Source organism: Phalacrocorax aristotelis, chromosome 4 (genome assembly GCF_949628215.1).
Source record: "Phalacrocorax aristotelis chromosome 4, bGulAri2.1, whole genome shotgun sequence".
Taxonomy (NCBI): Eukaryota; Metazoa; Chordata; class Aves; order Suliformes; family Phalacrocoracidae; genus Phalacrocorax; species Phalacrocorax aristotelis.
In genome coordinates this window covers 34,397,678-34,414,806 of record NC_134279.1, presented here as the reverse complement: position 1 = coordinate 34,414,806, position 17,129 = coordinate 34,397,678, and the positions used below count along the sequence as shown (strand labels likewise).

The 17,129-nt window shown below is 62.2% G+C and overlaps 2 protein-coding genes across 2 annotated transcripts; one reads left to right on the top strand and one right to left on the bottom strand.

Moving 5' to 3' along the window:
* The first annotated feature begins 754 nt into the window (after positions 1-754).
* On the top strand, positions 755-2,177 carry CLDN23 (claudin 23). The gene has a single exon (XM_075092438.1). The coding sequence runs from the start codon at positions 1,053-1,055 to the stop codon at positions 1,752-1,754; it is 702 nt and encodes a 233-aa protein (XP_074948539.1). The 5' UTR covers positions 755-1,052; the 3' UTR covers positions 1,755-2,177.
* A 705-nt stretch (positions 2,178-2,882) lies between these two features.
* Positions 2,883-16,453, bottom strand: LOC142056885 (uncharacterized). Its single transcript, XM_075092411.1, has 33 exons — positions 16,354-16,453; positions 15,720-15,839; positions 15,196-15,315; positions 14,886-15,113; positions 14,543-14,656; positions 14,322-14,441; positions 13,888-14,013; positions 13,581-13,787; positions 13,227-13,395; positions 12,938-13,106; positions 12,465-12,690; positions 12,006-12,131; positions 11,585-11,800; positions 11,077-11,385; positions 10,659-10,871; positions 9,903-10,469; positions 9,251-9,466; positions 8,813-9,051; positions 8,601-8,730; positions 8,104-8,282; positions 7,831-8,017; positions 7,259-7,477; positions 6,850-7,033; positions 6,359-6,560; positions 6,124-6,288; positions 5,623-5,823; positions 4,988-5,531; positions 4,724-4,852; positions 4,432-4,539; positions 4,100-4,336; positions 3,595-3,997; positions 3,232-3,367; positions 2,883-2,954 (listed from the first exon to the last, which is right to left on the bottom strand). The coding sequence occupies exons 1-33, from the start codon at positions 16,451-16,453 to the stop codon at positions 2,898-2,900; spliced, it is 6,666 nt and encodes a 2,221-aa protein (XP_074948512.1). The 3' UTR covers positions 2,883-2,897.
* Positions 16,454-17,129: the final 676 nt, after the last annotated feature.

Below are 17,129 nucleotides of genomic sequence, written 5' to 3'. Positions count from 1 at the left end.
ATGCAATCAGCCCTCCAGATCAGCTGCAGCTGCTCATCCCAAATTAATCCACAGAGGATGCTGCCCTCTTTTGGGCTCAGCATGACTGGCAGGAATTCAGGGAAATTTGAAAAGGCCCAAGACCAGTGCTTTCTGGGGCTCAAAAAGGGGTTCTCAAATATGGTGACTTCCCATACCTCTCTCAGTGGACATCCCAGGGACTTTTTCCGCTGAGAGGCTACTGTGCCTGTGGGTGGTCTCTGAGCACAGCCTAGGAAGGGAAGAACCAGGCTACGCTCAAGAGCGGTCCCTGAAAGACAGGGACTTTACTTGCTGGGATAAAGAGCAAGAAGATGAAGGTTGGGGGCTGGGAAAGTCCCCTGGGCCTGGGGAGGACCACAGAGGCCTTACCAACTGAGAGTGCTGCTAGCATATAATTTTAATTAATGATTTTCATAAATTAATTCAGTTGATAGTAAAATTAGTTCAGTCACTTTAAGTGAGCCATAACCAGGTCTGGTGCTTCCCCAGCAGGGAGGAGTAGGGACTGAGCACTACCAAGCCCCAACATGACACTGAGATGTCCCAGTGACATCTGCAGCCTGTAGACAGCTGTCTGCCCCCAGCACCCCAGCCCTGCTACCTGCAAGGGGAGAGCGGAAGCCAGAGCTTTGGTGGTTCCTGCAAGCTCCCACACCACTGGAAGGTGCTGTTCCCTCCCACAGCCCTCGGGCTGGGTGCCCGCCAGCCCTGCCTGCACTGGCCTCCTCCCTGCCTGCACTTCCTCCTGCTGCTGGCACCTCCCCACAGCTCTGGGCACAGCCAGGACGGTGGCTCGCACCACTCCACGGGCTGCCCGCGGTACTGGGGACCCTGGGAGGATTGCCCTACCGAGGAATACCTCTGCCTGCACCTAGAAGCCCTGGGGCACCAGTGCCACTTCTTCTGCCCAAGTGACAGGCAGCAGCACCAAAGCCCCTCCTCTCCCGGAGTCCCCACGGACCTCTCTGCCTCTGGCAAGCAGGAACACTGCTTGGCCACCTGCTAGAGCCTGCTTCACCCACCTCCCCAGCATGCGGACACCAACGGCGATGATCGTGGGGCTGGTGCTGTGCCCCTGTGGGCTCCTGCTGATGCTCACAGGCACACTGGCACCCAGCTGGAGGAAGGTGAGCCTCATACCTGATGAGCCTATTGACCTCATCTTGGAGCAGGGCCTCTGGGATATATGCAGTGAGCGGCAGAGCAGCCATGTCCGCCAATGCAGCCAGGCTGATGAGCTGGGCTACTTTGAAGAGCTGCCTGTGCGGGTGGCCCAAGGGCTGATGCCCACCTCGCTGGTGCTCACCTCTCTGGGCTTGGTGGTAGCTGCCCTGGGGGTTCGCTGCTGGCAGAAGGAGCCACAGCACCTACTGGCTGGCATAGCAGGGCTTGTGCTACTCCTCCCAGGGCTACTGAGCCTTGCACCTGCCTCCTGGTATACCCATGAGCTGTGGGCACTGCCTGCACCGGCTGGCAGCACACTGGTTGTAGGCTACAGCTTGGTGCTGAGCTACTTGGGAAGCTGCCTGGAGATCTTGGGGGGACTGGCCCTCGCCCTCAGCTTCCACCACTGCCGCAAGGAGTGGAGGGCCCCCAAACTGCCCCCCAGCCCTGTGATGGAGGGTGGGTCATGCTCTACCATGGGCGCTTACCGCAATCCCTGGGACGTGCTGGAAGACGAGCGAGATGGACGACATTGGAGGACGAGCCTGCCTTGTGACTCTGACTTGTAGCCCCAGCACAGGGACAGCAGTGGGCACGGGCCAGCCTGGCACTGAGGGAAGTGCTGTCTCCTGCCCCTCCAAGCCATGCCCTTCTCTTGGGGTACCCCAGAGCAGGCTGCAAACAAGACCAAGGACCTGGCTTGAATCTCTGCAACCTCCTCAAATGCCCGTTGCGCTCCAGGGCCCACAACTGTGCCAAAGCTGTGCCAGGCTGAGGACCAGACCTGGCTCCAGTCCCTCCATGCAGCTTTTAGCTCATCCTCCTACACCGCGCAGCAGCTTGGACAAAGGCAGCTCCGGTGTTCCCACGTGAGCAAGGTACAGGTTTGCACTGTGTAGATTTCAGGGTTGGGAATTGTGGAAGGGAGCACCTCCCACATGCCTGCTCAACTCAGGGCTGTGCAAAGAGCAAAATAAATGAAGAGGAATGGGTCTGTGCTGAGGGATGGTTATGGGCTTTCTGCCAGGTGGGCTGGGCTGAGAGCCAGTGGGCACAGCTAACCCAGCTCCACCATGCTTTGGCTGAAGCAGGGAGGAAGAGTCTGTAAAAGTGTTACTTGTCCCTTTTTACTTTTATAGCACCTTCCTCAAGGACTTTTTTCCATGGTCAAAATCTGCTCTGGAAGAGTTTTCTCTACAGCTACCTCAGGGAGGAAAAAAGTCACAGGGAAAAAAAAAAGGCATATATTTCCCCTTTCATCAATAGCTTGGTGTGAGGTGGTAAAACTGGTCTCACTGGTTTGTAAGGGACACTCAGGAGGTCAGAACTGCACTATAAAATCCTACTCAGTACCCTGCATAACATGGCAAGAGCTGAGCCAGCTTTCTTGCAGAGTTATTTGGCCAGATTTCTACCCCAGTCAAGGCCAAAGCACCCTAGTCAGCAAGCTAAGCCTTGCCACAGAGGGACAGTGGATCAAGATGCCCTAAGTGTGGTTAAGTGCGGTACAGGATGTACCCTGCAGCACGGGATCAGATTCAGGTGGCTCAAAGTGTGTTGGGGCTGAAGACTTCCTGAGAAACATTCTAAAATCTTTTTTGTCTGGACTGCAAGTTCCCTAGGGCTTAGAGATCTGGGAAAAGCAAACCAACCTCCCCTCCCTGGCCCACACACAAACCACAATGGCACCACAGATACTGCACAGCATTCCTTTATGAAAATACAGTGTTGGGGTGAGATGGTTGCTTCCTCAGTGGGGCTGGCAGCTCCTGCAGAGATCACAGATGGGTGCATCAGGGATGAGTCTGAGCCAGCCTCCCTGGGCCCACCCCACACCTTGGCACAGGGGCTCCAGACACAGGCGGAACAGGACAGACCCTGTACTAGCTAGACTCCAGGCACCCCCAGCAGGAGGGCAGGGCATGCCTCAGGAGTGTGCACCATGCCAGCACTGGGCCTGGGGAGGGATCTACATATCAGGAGTGGCCTTGGGCCAGCCTAGGGTGGAAGCGGAGATCCCTACCAGGGCCTGCTCCAGATGCTCACCTCTTTCCCATCGTAAGCTTTGTTCACAAAGGTATCACTCTTAGGTGGAAGCTCTTCCTCCTCATCATCCTCTTCTTCGGGGTCACTTTCACGGTGGTACAAGGTCAGCACCCGGGTGGAGGCAGTGCTTGAGGTCCTGGGAAGAAAAAAAAAAGAAGTACACTGAGGATAGCATGGCCATCTCCTAGAGATGGGGCAGATCCCAAGGTCCTGCCACAACCCCTCATAATAGCCTTCTGGGGTGATGGGAGCTTTCCCCATAGCCTGGGATTGCCCCAGGACACCATGCTGTTCCTGGGCAGGGTGACCCTGTCCCTCTCTATTCCCCAGTTGTACCTGGCCTAGCCCATCCCCGGAGCTCACCTCCTCCGCCTGTCCCGCCTCCGCATGTAGGCCAGGGCCCCCACAGCAGCAGCAGTGAGCAGCAGGAGCACAGCCACACCCAGGGCAATAGGTCCTGCAACAGGCTGCACCTCTGCCTCCTCGCAGTAGTCACCACGGTAGCCCAGGGCACAGTGGCACGTCACTCGCCCAGCCTCGATGGCACAATCTCCACGCAGGTTACATGTCTCACTGCTGCATGGCACGGCTCCCAGCACCTCCTCAGTGCTGGGGGATACCAGGAAGGGCTCTCCATGCTCCCGGGGACCAGGAACTGCAGGCAGGCTAGGTACAGCTGTGGGTGAGGCTGGTTTCTGTTTTTCTACATGGGATGTTCCTGATGGTGCCACTGCAGAGACCTGTGTCCCCACCTCCATGGAGGGGCCTGGAGGGATGGGCATAGATCAGCAGAGATCCAGGTGAGCCACCCCTTCCCACTGGGGAAAGCTGTACCCCCTGCACACCCCAGCTGTGGGCAGGCACTCACAGTCAGACTCATCGGAGCCATCAACGCAGTCAGGGCGCCCATCGCAGACCTGCTCTCTAGAGATGCAGCTCTGGAGGTCAGGGCAGGCCTGGAGTGGGGCCAGGCAGGGCAGTGCCAACATGCATGCCACCCCACGCACCAGGTGGTAGCCAGGGGAGCAGCGGCACAGCCGCCCTGCAGGGTTGGGCAGGCAGAGCTGGGCACAGCCCCCGTTGCTCTTCGCACAGCCGTTGGTGCCTGCCAAAACAGCACAGGTTAGCATGGCCACCATGGGGCCATGGTGGTGGGCTCAACCCCCCAGATGCCCCAGTCTGGGGCAGCCCCAGACCCACCTTCCTGTGAGAACGGACTGTAAATCCTCATGGCTACTAACTCCTGCTCCACTGGGAACCACCAGCTCTTGGCCCGCTCCAACCGGCTGTGCCAGATCTTGCTAGTGCCTAGAGACACATAGGGTCAAGCACTGCTCCACCCCCTCCAACAAGGGTGCCTGGGATGGGAGATGGAGTCCCCCAGCCTGCCCTTCACCCCGGGGAGAGGCAGCCTCCACCCCACAGGGACTGGCAGAGGCCCGTGTCCTGGTGCAGCAGGAGGAGCTGGACAAAGCACAGCAAACGGGCTCACCGTTGGTTGAGGTTGTGCTCCAGAGCAGAAAGCCTTCTCCGATGGTAAAGAGTGAGAGGCCGTGCAGCCCTTCCCGCACCACCCGGAAGCGGGATCCGTCCAGCTCGACGCTGCTGATGGTGCCTCTCTCTGCACAACACAGAAGCAGGAACATCAGGTATGGGGGCACAGAAGGCTCTGGGCTGCCCCCCAGGCCTGTGCTAGGCTGTACCCTGCAGACCAAGCGCCTGCACCACCGCTACCCACAGCAGTGCCCACACTTACCACGGTCTGCCCAGTACAGCCGGGTGCCAGTACCCCCAAAGGTGAGGCCAGTGGGAGCCTGGGCTCTCTTCCAGACTGCTCTGCGGCCAGTGCCATCCATGGCCGCACACTCCACCACAGCTCCAGGCCCGTGGCTCTTGGCTGCCGTGACAAAGCACATAGTGGAGGCGCGAGGGCACAGCGCCAGCCAGGCAACACCCTGCAGACCCTCGCTGAGCAACACCAGGGCCCACCGCCCACCGGGCGCTGCAACATGGATGCTGGGCGGCTGCCCCCCAATCCAGTACAGGTTCCCACTCAGCCAGTCCAGGGCCAGGGATATCACCGTGCCCTCCACAGCCACTGCCTTTTTCCAGGACAGCCGGCCCCAGTCCTTCAGGCGCAGCAGCCCGATGGCATCACCTCCCACCTCTGCAAAGTACAGGCTCTTGTCTTTCACTGCATAGTCGACAGCTGTCAGGCGGCCCACCTTGGCCAAGGGCAGGGCCTGGTGCGGGGGAAAGCCTTGGGATCCAGTCGTTGTGGGCAGGTCCTTCAGGTAGACCTGGAAAAAGGAGGCAGCACTAGGACGGGGATCCACTCCTCTGACAGCATTAAGGGCAGCAGCCCTCAGGGACAGCTCTAGAGCACGGTACCTGCATCACGGCTGCTGGTGACACCAGGAGGGCAAAGGTTGAATCACGGAGGGGCAGACAGGTGGTCTCATCGGCAGCCAGCGTCAGCCCAGTGGGGCACCGGCACTGCCCGGTGTGCCTGGCACTCAGTAGGCACAGGTGGGAGCAGCCACGTGCTGCGCATGGGTTAGGGGCCTCCGGGCGCAGGGCTGGGTGTATCACCTGTGGGAAGGGCAGGCTCAACCTCACAGACCCACCAGCACCCAGCAGTGGAGCTGAGCACAACCGACACCACGCCGTGCTCCCAAGGCCTGGGCATGGCCCAGCTGGGGTCAAGATGGTAAGGCAGCGATGCTCCAAAAAGACCAGAGACCCTTGATCACAGGCACTGCTGCCCAAGGACCACTGCAATGGAGGTACGGCTCCCAGTGGCTCCACACTCAGAGGACAGTGGGGACATGGAGGGTGGAAGCCCCAGCAGAGCTTGCACAGCAGGGCTCAGGGCTCCCCCCAAATAGGTACCTGCAGGCCACTGGGCTGCCCATGTCGCTTGATGAGCACGGTCCTGTTCTTGCCGCTGGTCTTGTCCACCTGCTGCACAGACCATGCCTTCCTCTCCGACCAGTAGAGCTCCCCCTCACACACAACCGCCGCAAAAGGGCTCCGGACCCAGCCCAGCTGCAGGACCTGGCAGAGAGGCCATGAGCACCCATCCTGGCCCCCATCAGGGCCCCGTCACCAGAGCCCCACCACACACCTTCACACTGGTGCCATCCAGATGTGCAGAACCAATGCTGCCCAGCTTCTCATCCATCCAGAAGATCCTCCAGGTAGGGAGGTCGAGGGCCAGTGCTGTAGGCCAGCCGAGCCCCTGGGCCAGCAGCACGCGCCGCCGATTCCCATCCATGGTGGCCTCCATCAGCCGTGGGTGGCTCCCCACCTCTGAGTAGTACAGCAGCCTGGCAGGAAGAGAGGTGTTGGCCCATGGACCTGCCACAGCATCGTCCTGGTACCAGGGCAACCCAGAGGAGCAGGACAGAGGTTCCCATCCCATCAGGTGTGCACCAAAAGCTCCACCCAGGGTAGGGCCACGTGCCTGGGCTCCTTCTTCCACAGCTGCACAGCCCCAACAGCACCCAGCTGAGGCCACCCTAACCTTTCCCCAGCCTATCGCCTTCCTCTGTGGAGAAAAATGGGGCAGGGCAGGGATGGCAAGGAGGTCCCCATGTCCTCTTTTCCCAGCCTTACCCTGCCAGAGGCTGGAGCACTAGGGAGTGGGGCCGGTCCAGGTCTCCATCCATCACCACAGTGTACTCTGGTATCCCTCGCCAGGGAGCTCCTAGCTGAGTGGCCAGCACCTGCCCTGCTGCCCCATCTGTCCAGTACAGGTTCCTCCCAAGCCAGTCCACTGCTATACAGTCTGATTTCACACCTGCAACGCACCCAAGAGTCAGCACCCATGGGGTGACAGATGCATGGTTTTCTAGCACAATGCTCCCGGGCCAGGTCCCCTCTGTCGCAGGAGCTCTGGCTCCTCCCAACCCTGCTCCCACCAGCACATCTCCATGAAGGGTGCATAGCCTGGCACCCCACTGCAACCTGGAGATTGCATAGCCACAGAGAGGGCAGCCCTGCTAACCCCACAGTCACAGCCCACCTTTCACCAGTGTGCCCTTTTTGCCAAAGTCGAAGTCCTGCCAGCGGATGCTCTCTGTGACCAGGTCCATCCAGAATACTTTCCTCTCCACCAGGTCGTAGTCGAGCGAGAAGACAACACGATCCTTGTCAGTGGCCAGTAGCACCTCCTCACGCCCACTCCGCAGGCCATAGGACAACAGCTCTGACTGCACGGCCACCAGCAACATGGGCTCTGGTCCTGGGGCAACAGAGCCACCCAGACCCTGCTCAGTGCTGGTAGCCCCATGGCCCCAGCACACGCAGGCAGGGAACATGGCTCTCGTAGGCATTGGAGCCTGCCGAGACTTGGCCCTACCACACAGCATATTCCCAGCTAGTGCAGACGGATCTTCCAACTGGCCATGGGCTGGCAAGCAGCAGCCCACAGCTGAGTGAGGCCTGGGTGGCCACATGGCAGAAGGGAGAGGGCTATTTGCAAGACTACAAGTCTCCCTGTGGGCAGCACGCACGAGGGGACAGATGCCCACTAGCTCCTGGTGTACCCTAGAGTGCAAGTGACCCACAGCACTGCTTGGCTGTCCTAAGGCTTACCAGTGAGTTTGCAGACACGGCCATCGGGCTCCAGCAGGTAGCCAGGGACACAGCCACAGGTGTAGGACCCTGGAGCATTGATGCACGTCTGGCTGCAGGCTCCCTCACCCTGCTCTGTACACTCGTCTATGTCCATGCAGGACAGACCATCCTCTGCCAGCCGATAGCCCGGGTAACACCAGCACCGCTGTGGGGAAAAGAGCCATCAGGGTTGCCCCTTGGGGGCACATGAAGCTCCCTCCTGCAGCTGGACCAGGGCAGCATGGCACTTACGGGGCCCTGGGGCGAGGGGTAGCAGAGATGAGCGCAGGACTGCTGACAGGGCACAGAGCAGTTCCCCGCCTCGTCCGAGCCGTCCACACAGTCCCGCCGGCCATTGCACACCAGGGATGCATTCAGGCAGGCCCCCAGCCCACACGGGTACTCATGACTCTGGCAAGGAGCAGGTTGGCCTGCAGGCACACACGGGGAAGTCTTCCCTGAGCCTCGTCCACCAGCTTCTTCTGTTCAGCTGCTCCCACAGGGTGCCCAGGGCTCACTGCAGCCACAGCCAGAGCTGTACCTGTAGCCTGGCTTCAGGCTATCCTAATGACAAGGCCACCAGCCCTACAGGGACAACAACTACCCAGGGCCTGGAGCTACCACAGATGCTGGGCAGAGGCAACCAGCACACAGGGCCTTTTGCCTTGGCACAGACATGTCCCCACCCCCTCCTGAGCTGGGCACCCACCAACCCCCCTTGGGTGACACACATTGGGGATGTTGCTCACAGCCAGCCTCGTCACTGCCATCCATGCAGTCACTCTCTCCATCGCAGCGCCAGACATCAGGGATGCACTTGTGGCCATGGGAGCAGCCCCACTGCCAGTCCCCACACAGCTCTTCCTCCCAGGAACAGCCCTGCAAGAGCAAAGGGTGAACGGGGACACCAGCCCTTCCGGGAGCAAGCGGGACAGACTGTGTCCCCCACCACCCCACCCACCTGCTCATCTGTGCCATCCCTGCAGTCAGTAGCACCGTCGCAGCGCCAGGCCTCCGGCACACACTCCCCGCTGTGGGGACACACCACCTCACCCGTGCGGCAGAGCAGCGGCCGGGGCATGGCGCAGCCCTCCTCATCCGAGCCGTCCCGGCAGTCACTGTCACCGTCACAGCGCAGGGCCAGGGCCACGCACTGCCCGCTCCGGCAGGAGAACTCGGCTGGGCCACACTCCTTCGGCACTGCAGGCAGAGGCAGGGCTGAGGGGGCAAGCATCCCCATCCCCATCCCACCAGCGCAGGCATGGCACCAAGCAGGGTACAGCCCCTCCAGCCACTCAGGTTGCCCCAGGCAGCGCATGACCCACAGGAAGCAGGTGCACCCGCCTCTGGGATAGGCAACCCCCAGAAGCCCCTGTCCCACCCAGCCCCAGGGTCTCACCACAGTCCTGCTCATCAGTGTGGTCCAGGCAGTCAGCATGGCCGTCACACAGCCAGCTCTCGGGGACGCAGCGGGTGGCAGCATCGCAGCGCAGGGCGCACTCCTGTGTCGGGCTCCAGCAGCCTGTCTCATCTGAGGCATCAGGGCACTGCGGCACCCCATCGCAGCGTTCTCCAGCCCCGATGCACGTGGCTCCGCTTGCACAGTGGAAGGCCCCTGGGGAGACAAGGGACCTTGTTAAGCTGCAGTAGGCAGCCAGGATGACCAGACCCTCTGCTAGGCCTGCAGTAACCTAGAATGGCCCCACACTACAGCGACAGGGCTTGGTCCCTCCTAGTCAGTGCATCCCAGGGCACCTAGGTTCCCAGCAAGGTGATTGAGGCAGTCTCAGCTCAGCCACATCTACATCACCATGAGCAGCATGAGTGACACTGTCATCCCCTTCTGACTCACAGCACTTCTAGCCCAGTGCCAAGCTCAGAAGAAACCAGCATGCCACATCACAAGCATCAGAGCCCAGGACACACTCAGACCTTCCCAGGGCCCACTCAGACCTTCCCAGGGCCCCATCCCACCAACTCCACCAGGAAACAGCCAGAAGCCCTGGCACAGGGAGACCCAGCTGCACAGGGGACTGAAGAACAGCTCCTACCTGGGGTGTCGCAGAGCTGGGCACACCCATCTTCATCAGAGCCATCTGCACAGTCCTTCTCCCCATCACACATGTACTCCTGGGCCACGCACTCGGTGCCATCACGGCAGGGCACATGTGTGCGAGGACAGGACAGATGGGGGACCGGGGTGAGGGGGTGTGCAGGGCTGGGAAGGATGGGTGGGGTAGGCGGGACTACCCGTGCAGGGCTGGTTGGGTGCTGGGTGGTAGTAGCTGGCTGTGGGGCAGTGGTCTTTGTTGTCAAGGACTGAGTGGTGGTGCTGGTGGTCGCTGGCCGCACAGTGGTGGTCTTAGTTGGTGTGGTCCGGGCAGTGGTTGGCACAGAGGTGATCTTCGTTGATGTGGACTGGCTGGTAGTGGTTGGTATTGTGGTAGTCTTGCTGGTTGGTGCAGGAGTAGCGGTGAGCGCAGTGGTGGTGGTGGTCTTGCTTGGCGTAGGTCTCATGGCAGGGGTGGTGGGCCGAGCACTGGTGGTGCTTGTGGTTGTCCTTGTAGTGGTGGTCACAGGTGGAGGGAGTGGCAGAGCAGACCCCTTGCCTGGTGGCACTGGCAGAGGCACAGGCACTGGAACATGAGCCTGGATTTGGAGCTCTGCCCTCCCCGCATTACAGGCACCTCCAAGAGCGCCCCATATGGCCAAGAGCAGTCACCCTGCCCCAGTTAGGACCAGCACAGACCACCCAGCCCCATCAGGTACAGCACCAGTGCCAGGCACAGAGCCATGGCCATTCTTACCAGCCTGCAGCTGTGAGCCCACGAAGGCCACCACTCCCTGCACATCTGTTGCTGGCATGGACAGCACAAGGGCCAGTGTCCTCCGGTCCCACAGCAGCAGAGCTGTCCCGTTTGCCGACAGGAGGTATGGCTCGAAGGCAGCCACAAGTCCGTGGGGCCAGCTGGGTGCCAGGGTGACTGCTTGCCGCTTAGTCAGACTCAGTGCCTGTAAGCCTGTGAGGCAGAGGGATGGTAGCACCCTGGGGCCCACAGGTACCCCTCGTGGCCCACCCCATGCCCCAAGAACCACAGCTACTGCAAAGACGTTATGGCTGAGGCCAGGGGCCCAGCCATGGGATGGAGTCTGCACCCAATGAACACCCCACTGCCAGAGCAGGGACCTGCTGCATGTAGGGCTCCAGACACCACCAGGGCTCACCTAGGGATGAACTCCAGAGCAGGCTGAAGGCTCTGCTATCCATGGCTGCAGGCAGGTCTCCAGGCCATGTCTCGTTCCAGGCATCCCATGGGGCACCCCCAGCCAGACTCAGCTGCTGGAGAGGCTGCCCACGGGCCAGCCAGTACAAAGTGCCCCGCTGCCAGTCCAAGAAGAGGTGCTGGATGCTGCTGCGAGCACGGTGCAGAATGCGCGGGGACATGTCAGACGCCTGGATCACCCCGATGTCCCTCCAGTTGCATGCGAGCCAGTACAGGTCCCCCGAGCGGATGTCCACACGGGCAGAGCAGACTTGGCAAGAGTAAGCAGGCAAGCAGTTATGGGGCTGTCCCATAACCCTGCTCCTCTGCCTTGATCGCCCATGCCCCTAAAACCAGTGCACAGCTGGCCAGTACCTCGGCACAGCGTCAGTGTGGGCACCATGGGACTGCTATCCTCCACACCCAGGAGATAAGCTGAACATGCCCTCCATCACCCTGTAGGGTCTCACCTGGCAGCCCAGTTGTAATGGCCTCTCTCCTGCCAGGGTGTCCCACGACACGCAGCAGCGTCCCATGGTCATCCGTCCCATAGAGCATCGACCTCTGCCAGTCCACATCTTGCAGGTGGAGGGACTCCTGCCACTCCTGCAGCTGTTTGGTGTGTGCTCCAGGGCCCACCTGCACAAGGGAGATGGCCTTCCCAGACGCATACACGATGGACAGCTCTGCAGGGTACAAGGGCAGCGTGTGAGTGTGGCCCTGGTGGCAGTGGATAGGGTCACCAGCATGAACCAAGAAACGTAACAGCACTGGCATGTGTGCTGGGAACCTCTCCTCACAAAAGCCACAGCCCCTTAGAGCCCCCCTCCAACTTCCACAGGGATGCCTCCTGCCCCAGACAGCCAAGCCCACCTTGCAGACCCTGCTCACCTGCACACTTCCCTGAGGGCAGCAGGAAAAGGCCCTCTGGACAGGCACACTTGTAGCCCCGAGGGTGCACAGGGGACAGGAGGCAAAGGTGACTGCACAGGCCCGGAGCACATGCAGCAGTGTCCCCTAAGAGTAAAGGGACATTAAGAGCTCAGGCAGCCATGACCTCCACGCCTCTTCCAGCCCCCCAAAACCACAGGCTGTCCTGGGGCTGGATATGGACTGGCTAACCCAGGCAGGGTAGCAGTGACACATGAGGTAGGAAGGCTCAGCTCTACCCAAAGCCATGGGATTCAGCAGCTTTCCTAGGGGTTTATACGTCCCCTCTGTCACAATCCCACACCGCAGGACCTGGACAGCCGTCAGGCAGGACCCAGTGTAACCTCCCCTAGTACCCAGGGAAGCAGTGCAGGGTGCTGCCAGCCCTGTACCACTGAAGGCACCCAGCAGGGTACTCACGGGGAGGCTGGTGCAGTGCATGCAGCACAGCGAAAGCAGAGACAGGAGCGCGGAGCAACACTGCATGCTCCTGGGGAGAGGCCCGGGTGGCCGACACCAGCTCAGTGCCATCGGTCCAGAAGAACCGGCTCTCGAATACAGCCAGGCCCAGTGGTTCTGTGTGGCTCCGCAGGACAGTGGGAAAGGAGTGGCGCCCGCTGCCATCCACCCGCAGCGTCTCAATGGACTGGGGACAAGATAAGGTACTGTGACCATATGGCACCCCCACACCCTGGCACTGTCCCACAGCCATGGGGGTCACAATGCTGCCTTCCCCCTCCCAGCCCAGGGAGGTGTGCCAGACCCAGGCACCACTCCCTGTTCCCTCTCATGCCTTGGCCATAGCCACAGGGGAACAAGGGCCACCCTCCCCACTCCCACCTCATCGCCTCCCAGCGCCTGGTGGGGCAGAGCCATGTGTCCCACCTCCCTACCTCCTTGTACTCGCTGATCCAGTACAGCCTGCCAGCCACATGGTCTAGACTCAGCCCCACAGGCTCCTCCATGGACACCACTGTGAGCTCCCGCCGGTTTGATCCATCCATGCCAGCTGCAGCAATGGCCGTCCGGCCCCTCTGCCCGCGGTTGACCCAGTACAGGGACCTGGGGGCAGGCACTAAGCACCCACTTCACAGCATAACACCAGTGCTGCCACAGCCGGCAGGTGCCGATCAGCACCAGTGTTGCTCGCCCAGGGCCATCCCTGGCTCACTGGCTTCTCACCTTGCAGCTGGATGCACTGTCAGCTGCTCTGGTGCCACGTCCTTCCCCAGCACTGTCACATAGCCCCGGCCATTGCCCAGCCCCGCACAGATGGCTGCAGGATGGCTGCTGGCCCAGTACAGCTGCCCTGTGAACCAGTCTACAGAGATGCTGTTCACCTCCCCAGCATCTGCAGAGACAGAGCAGTTTAAGGCACACCACGCCAGGAGGCAAAACCCAGGTTGCCCCTTCCTCTACAGGAAAGGCAGGGCTGGGGTGGCAGGCCAGCGCTTAGCACCCATCTCAGCCCTGCTACGACACCGAGCACGCTTGCTCCTCCCCACCTGTATATAGGGACCGTGTGCTCCTCCCCACCTGTATATAGGGACCGCGTGCCCTTCCCTGGGAGGTGAGCACGGAGCTCGCCTTCTTCTGTCAGCCAGTAGTAGGTTTCTCGGAGCAGATCATACACCAGGGCACGGGGTTCAGTCTCGGTGGAAAGCAGGGGCCGGTAGGCTTGGGTCCGCACATCCAGAACAGCCAGATCCTGCCCCACGGCTACCAGGATCTGCGTCGCGTTATCTGCCAGGGCAAGGGTGACATCACCCAGTGAGCACAGATGCGGCTAGCTAGGGGCACTGCCCAGCCCTTCAGACAGCCTGGGCTCCCCGGCTCACCCTACCTGCCACTTCACAGGTGGTGCCGTGCCACAGGGTGTAGCCATGGAGGCAGGCACAGCTGAAAGAGCCCGGGGTGTTGGTACACAGCTGGCTGCAGGGGCTGTACTCCAGAGAGCACTCGTCCACATCTGTGGGGATAAGTGCAGCCAGAAGCCCACCTTGCAACTGGCTAGCTGCCCCTGGACAGCACTGCCACCACTCCCCAGGGACCACAGGCAGGGTCCCTAGATACTAGGACCTGGGCCCCAGCCCCAAAACACACCAGCTGCCACTACAACGTGACCTAGACGCAGCTTTTGCGGGGCCAGGCGTGATGCACAGGCAGAAGCAGGTCCGAGGCAGGCATTTCTGCACAAGCGGTGTCTCCAGGGAGACCCTGTTACTGGTGGCTGAGGCCGCATATGACCAAAGAGGGAACATCCTGACCCCTCCTTACCTGCACAGCTCTGCCCATCTGCTTGCAGCACCCAGCCGGCCCCGCAGGAGCACTGCACTCCCCAGTGTGTGTCAGTGCACGTCTCCGCACAGCCCCCGTTGCGTACAAAGCAGCTCCGACCTGCGGGGATGTAGCGCAGGGGTGACATGACGCAGGACAGCTCTGCAGCTCCCCCTAGCCCCAGCCACACAGGCAGTGGGCAGCAGCGGCACGCAACTCACCGCATGTGCTGGGCTCATCGGTGCCATCCAGGCAGTCGTCCTCGTCATTGCACATCAGGGACTCCAGGATACACTTTCCCTCATCGCACCGCACCATGCCAGGTGGACAGGGGGCTACGGCACACGCAGCCCATGTCAGGAGGGCAGACCAATACCAGGTGGGCACAGGGGAAGCCATGGGTCCCAGATCCATGGGGATGCCCCACAAAGCATCAACAGGTTCCTGGGGTGCTTGCTACCATCCCAAGGGGAGCTGGGGCCCAGGAAGGCAAAGTACCCCCTACTTCACACATTGCCTGGACAGGTCTCACCCCACTGAGGAGCATCCAGTGTGCTCACTTACCACAGACATCTTCATCTGAGGAATCGCCACAGTCATCAATCCCATTGCACTTCCACTCGGCCATGATGCACACCCTGTTCCTGCACTGCCACTGCCCGGGCAGACAGGGCTGCTGGGGACACCCCTCCTCGTCCCAGCCATCCTCACAGTCCTGGTGCCGATCGCAGATCTCCCAGTGTGGGATGCAGTGGTGTGTGCCAGGACACTGCACCTTCTTTGCCCCGCACACTGAGGGAACAGAGCAACACTAGCACTCTGCCCTGCACCCTCAGATACCCCCACTCAGCCCCCCCTAGCAGAGACTACATACCACAGTCCTGCTCATCAGAGCCATCCAGGCAGTCAGCAGCACCGTCGCAACGCCAGCTGCTAGAAACACACCGGCCATCGTCACACTGCCAAACATGGGGGTCCCCGCCACAGGCAACATCTGCGGGGACAGCACACAGTCACTGGAATCTACCGCTCTGGCACAACCACAAGAGTCCCCTCTGTCCTGACACGGTGCAGGTGCTGGCAATGCCCGAGGGGCTCTGCCAAGTGGCTGGCCCCCAGCAGGGCTCTCTGGCAGGCAGGGGGCTGCCTTGCTCAGCATAGGATCCAGGATATGTCCCCACGCCACAGCCATCCCCCAGGAGCTCTGGGGCTCACACATCCCTGCAAGGTGCCACAGAGGAGCCACTGGCAGAGCTAGCAAGCAGCGAGGTGCCTCTGGCCTGCCCCACCACCCCCCAGAGCACCAGGACCCTTCGATGCCCACACAGCGCTGCGCTGCCCCCCCCCCCCCCCGGCCACCCTACGACAGAGGATGGGTGCCATCTTCCTTCTGCTCACCGCACTGCTCGTCCGTCCCGTCAGGACACTGCTGCTCGCCATCGCAGAGCCAGGGAACAGGGATGCAGCCGGCACCGCAGGTGGCCTGGCGTGAGGCTACGCATGTGGGGCTGACGGGCGCTGCGGGAGAGAGGGAGCCAGGCCCGTGGTCACCCTGGGCTGCCGTGCCGAGCACCCGCCAGCGCACCCCCCACGCAGCTCCCTGCTTGGGGATCCCAGCACAGCCCCGCAGAGGCGGGGACTGGCGCCAGCCAGGGGCACCCCAGGACCTCCTGTGGGGCTAGAGGAAGAACTGCACCCTCTCGTTCCCCCCCAGGGAAGGCAGGGACCCCCCCAAGCCCTCTAAGCAGTAGGGGAGGGCTCGTCAGGGTGCAGGGAACCCCCATGCTGTCAGGGTGATCCCTGCACCCTGAGGAGCCCCCCAAGGCAACCCCAAGGATGCCACAGCGGGCAGGAACTCCCACATCATCGGGCGGTGGGGAGAACGGGGACACCCCAGGCGGAAGGGACCTCCCCCCCATAGCCCATCGCAGGGGGCAGCAAGCAGCCCGGAGGCGTCGGGCTCCCGCCGCGTCCGTCGGGATGAAGCAGGGTCCTCCCCACCCCCGGCCCGCCTCTCTCGGCTCCGGCTCACGGGCGCGGCGGGTCCTGGCGGCGGCGGCGGCGGTCCCGGCCAGCAGCGGCAGCAAAAAGATGCTGAGGAGCAGGCGGAGCGGCGGCGGGGGGCGGCCCATGGCGGCGGCAGTGGCGGGAGGGGCGGCTGCGGGGGCCCGGCCGGCGGAGAGGAGCGCGATGCCGCCGCCGCCGCCTTTATGCCCGGGCGCGGGCAGCCATTGGGCACCGCGGGCACCGCCCGCCTCCGGCGGAGACCCCGGCCCGCCCCGCCGCTGCGGGGGCTGTGCCGGGCCGCCCCGGGGAGCCCCCAGCCAGAGCCTGGGGGGCGCCGGCCTCGGCGGGTCAGCTGTGGCCCCAGGTAGGGCACGCTCGGGGCCCGCCGCCCCCCGAGAGCCGGGGTGGGGGGGACACACGGACGCGAAGGGCCCCCAGGCCCCCCCTCGCTGCCCCGTCTCGTGCCGCTGCGCGGGGGACCGCCTTATCGGCCGGGTGTTGTTGTGAAAGCCGGCCGTGTGAACCGGGGCCCCGCAGCACCTGCGCCTGGCGTGGGAAGGGCAGTGGCAGCCTTGAACGCGGGGGCACCCCCCGAAAACACGGGCTCCGGGGCTGGGCGCAGCCGCCCGGCCGGCCGCCGCCGGTCCTCGACCTTGAGGGCTGGGAAGAAGCCACTGGAGCACAACAAGGAGCGCAAAAGCAGCGGCTGAGGGAGGAAAACAGCCCAGAGAGAGGATAAGACACCTGCTGCTGCCTGGGAAAGGAGCTCTCTCCCACGAGCCGAGGCGGAGGGGCATTGCC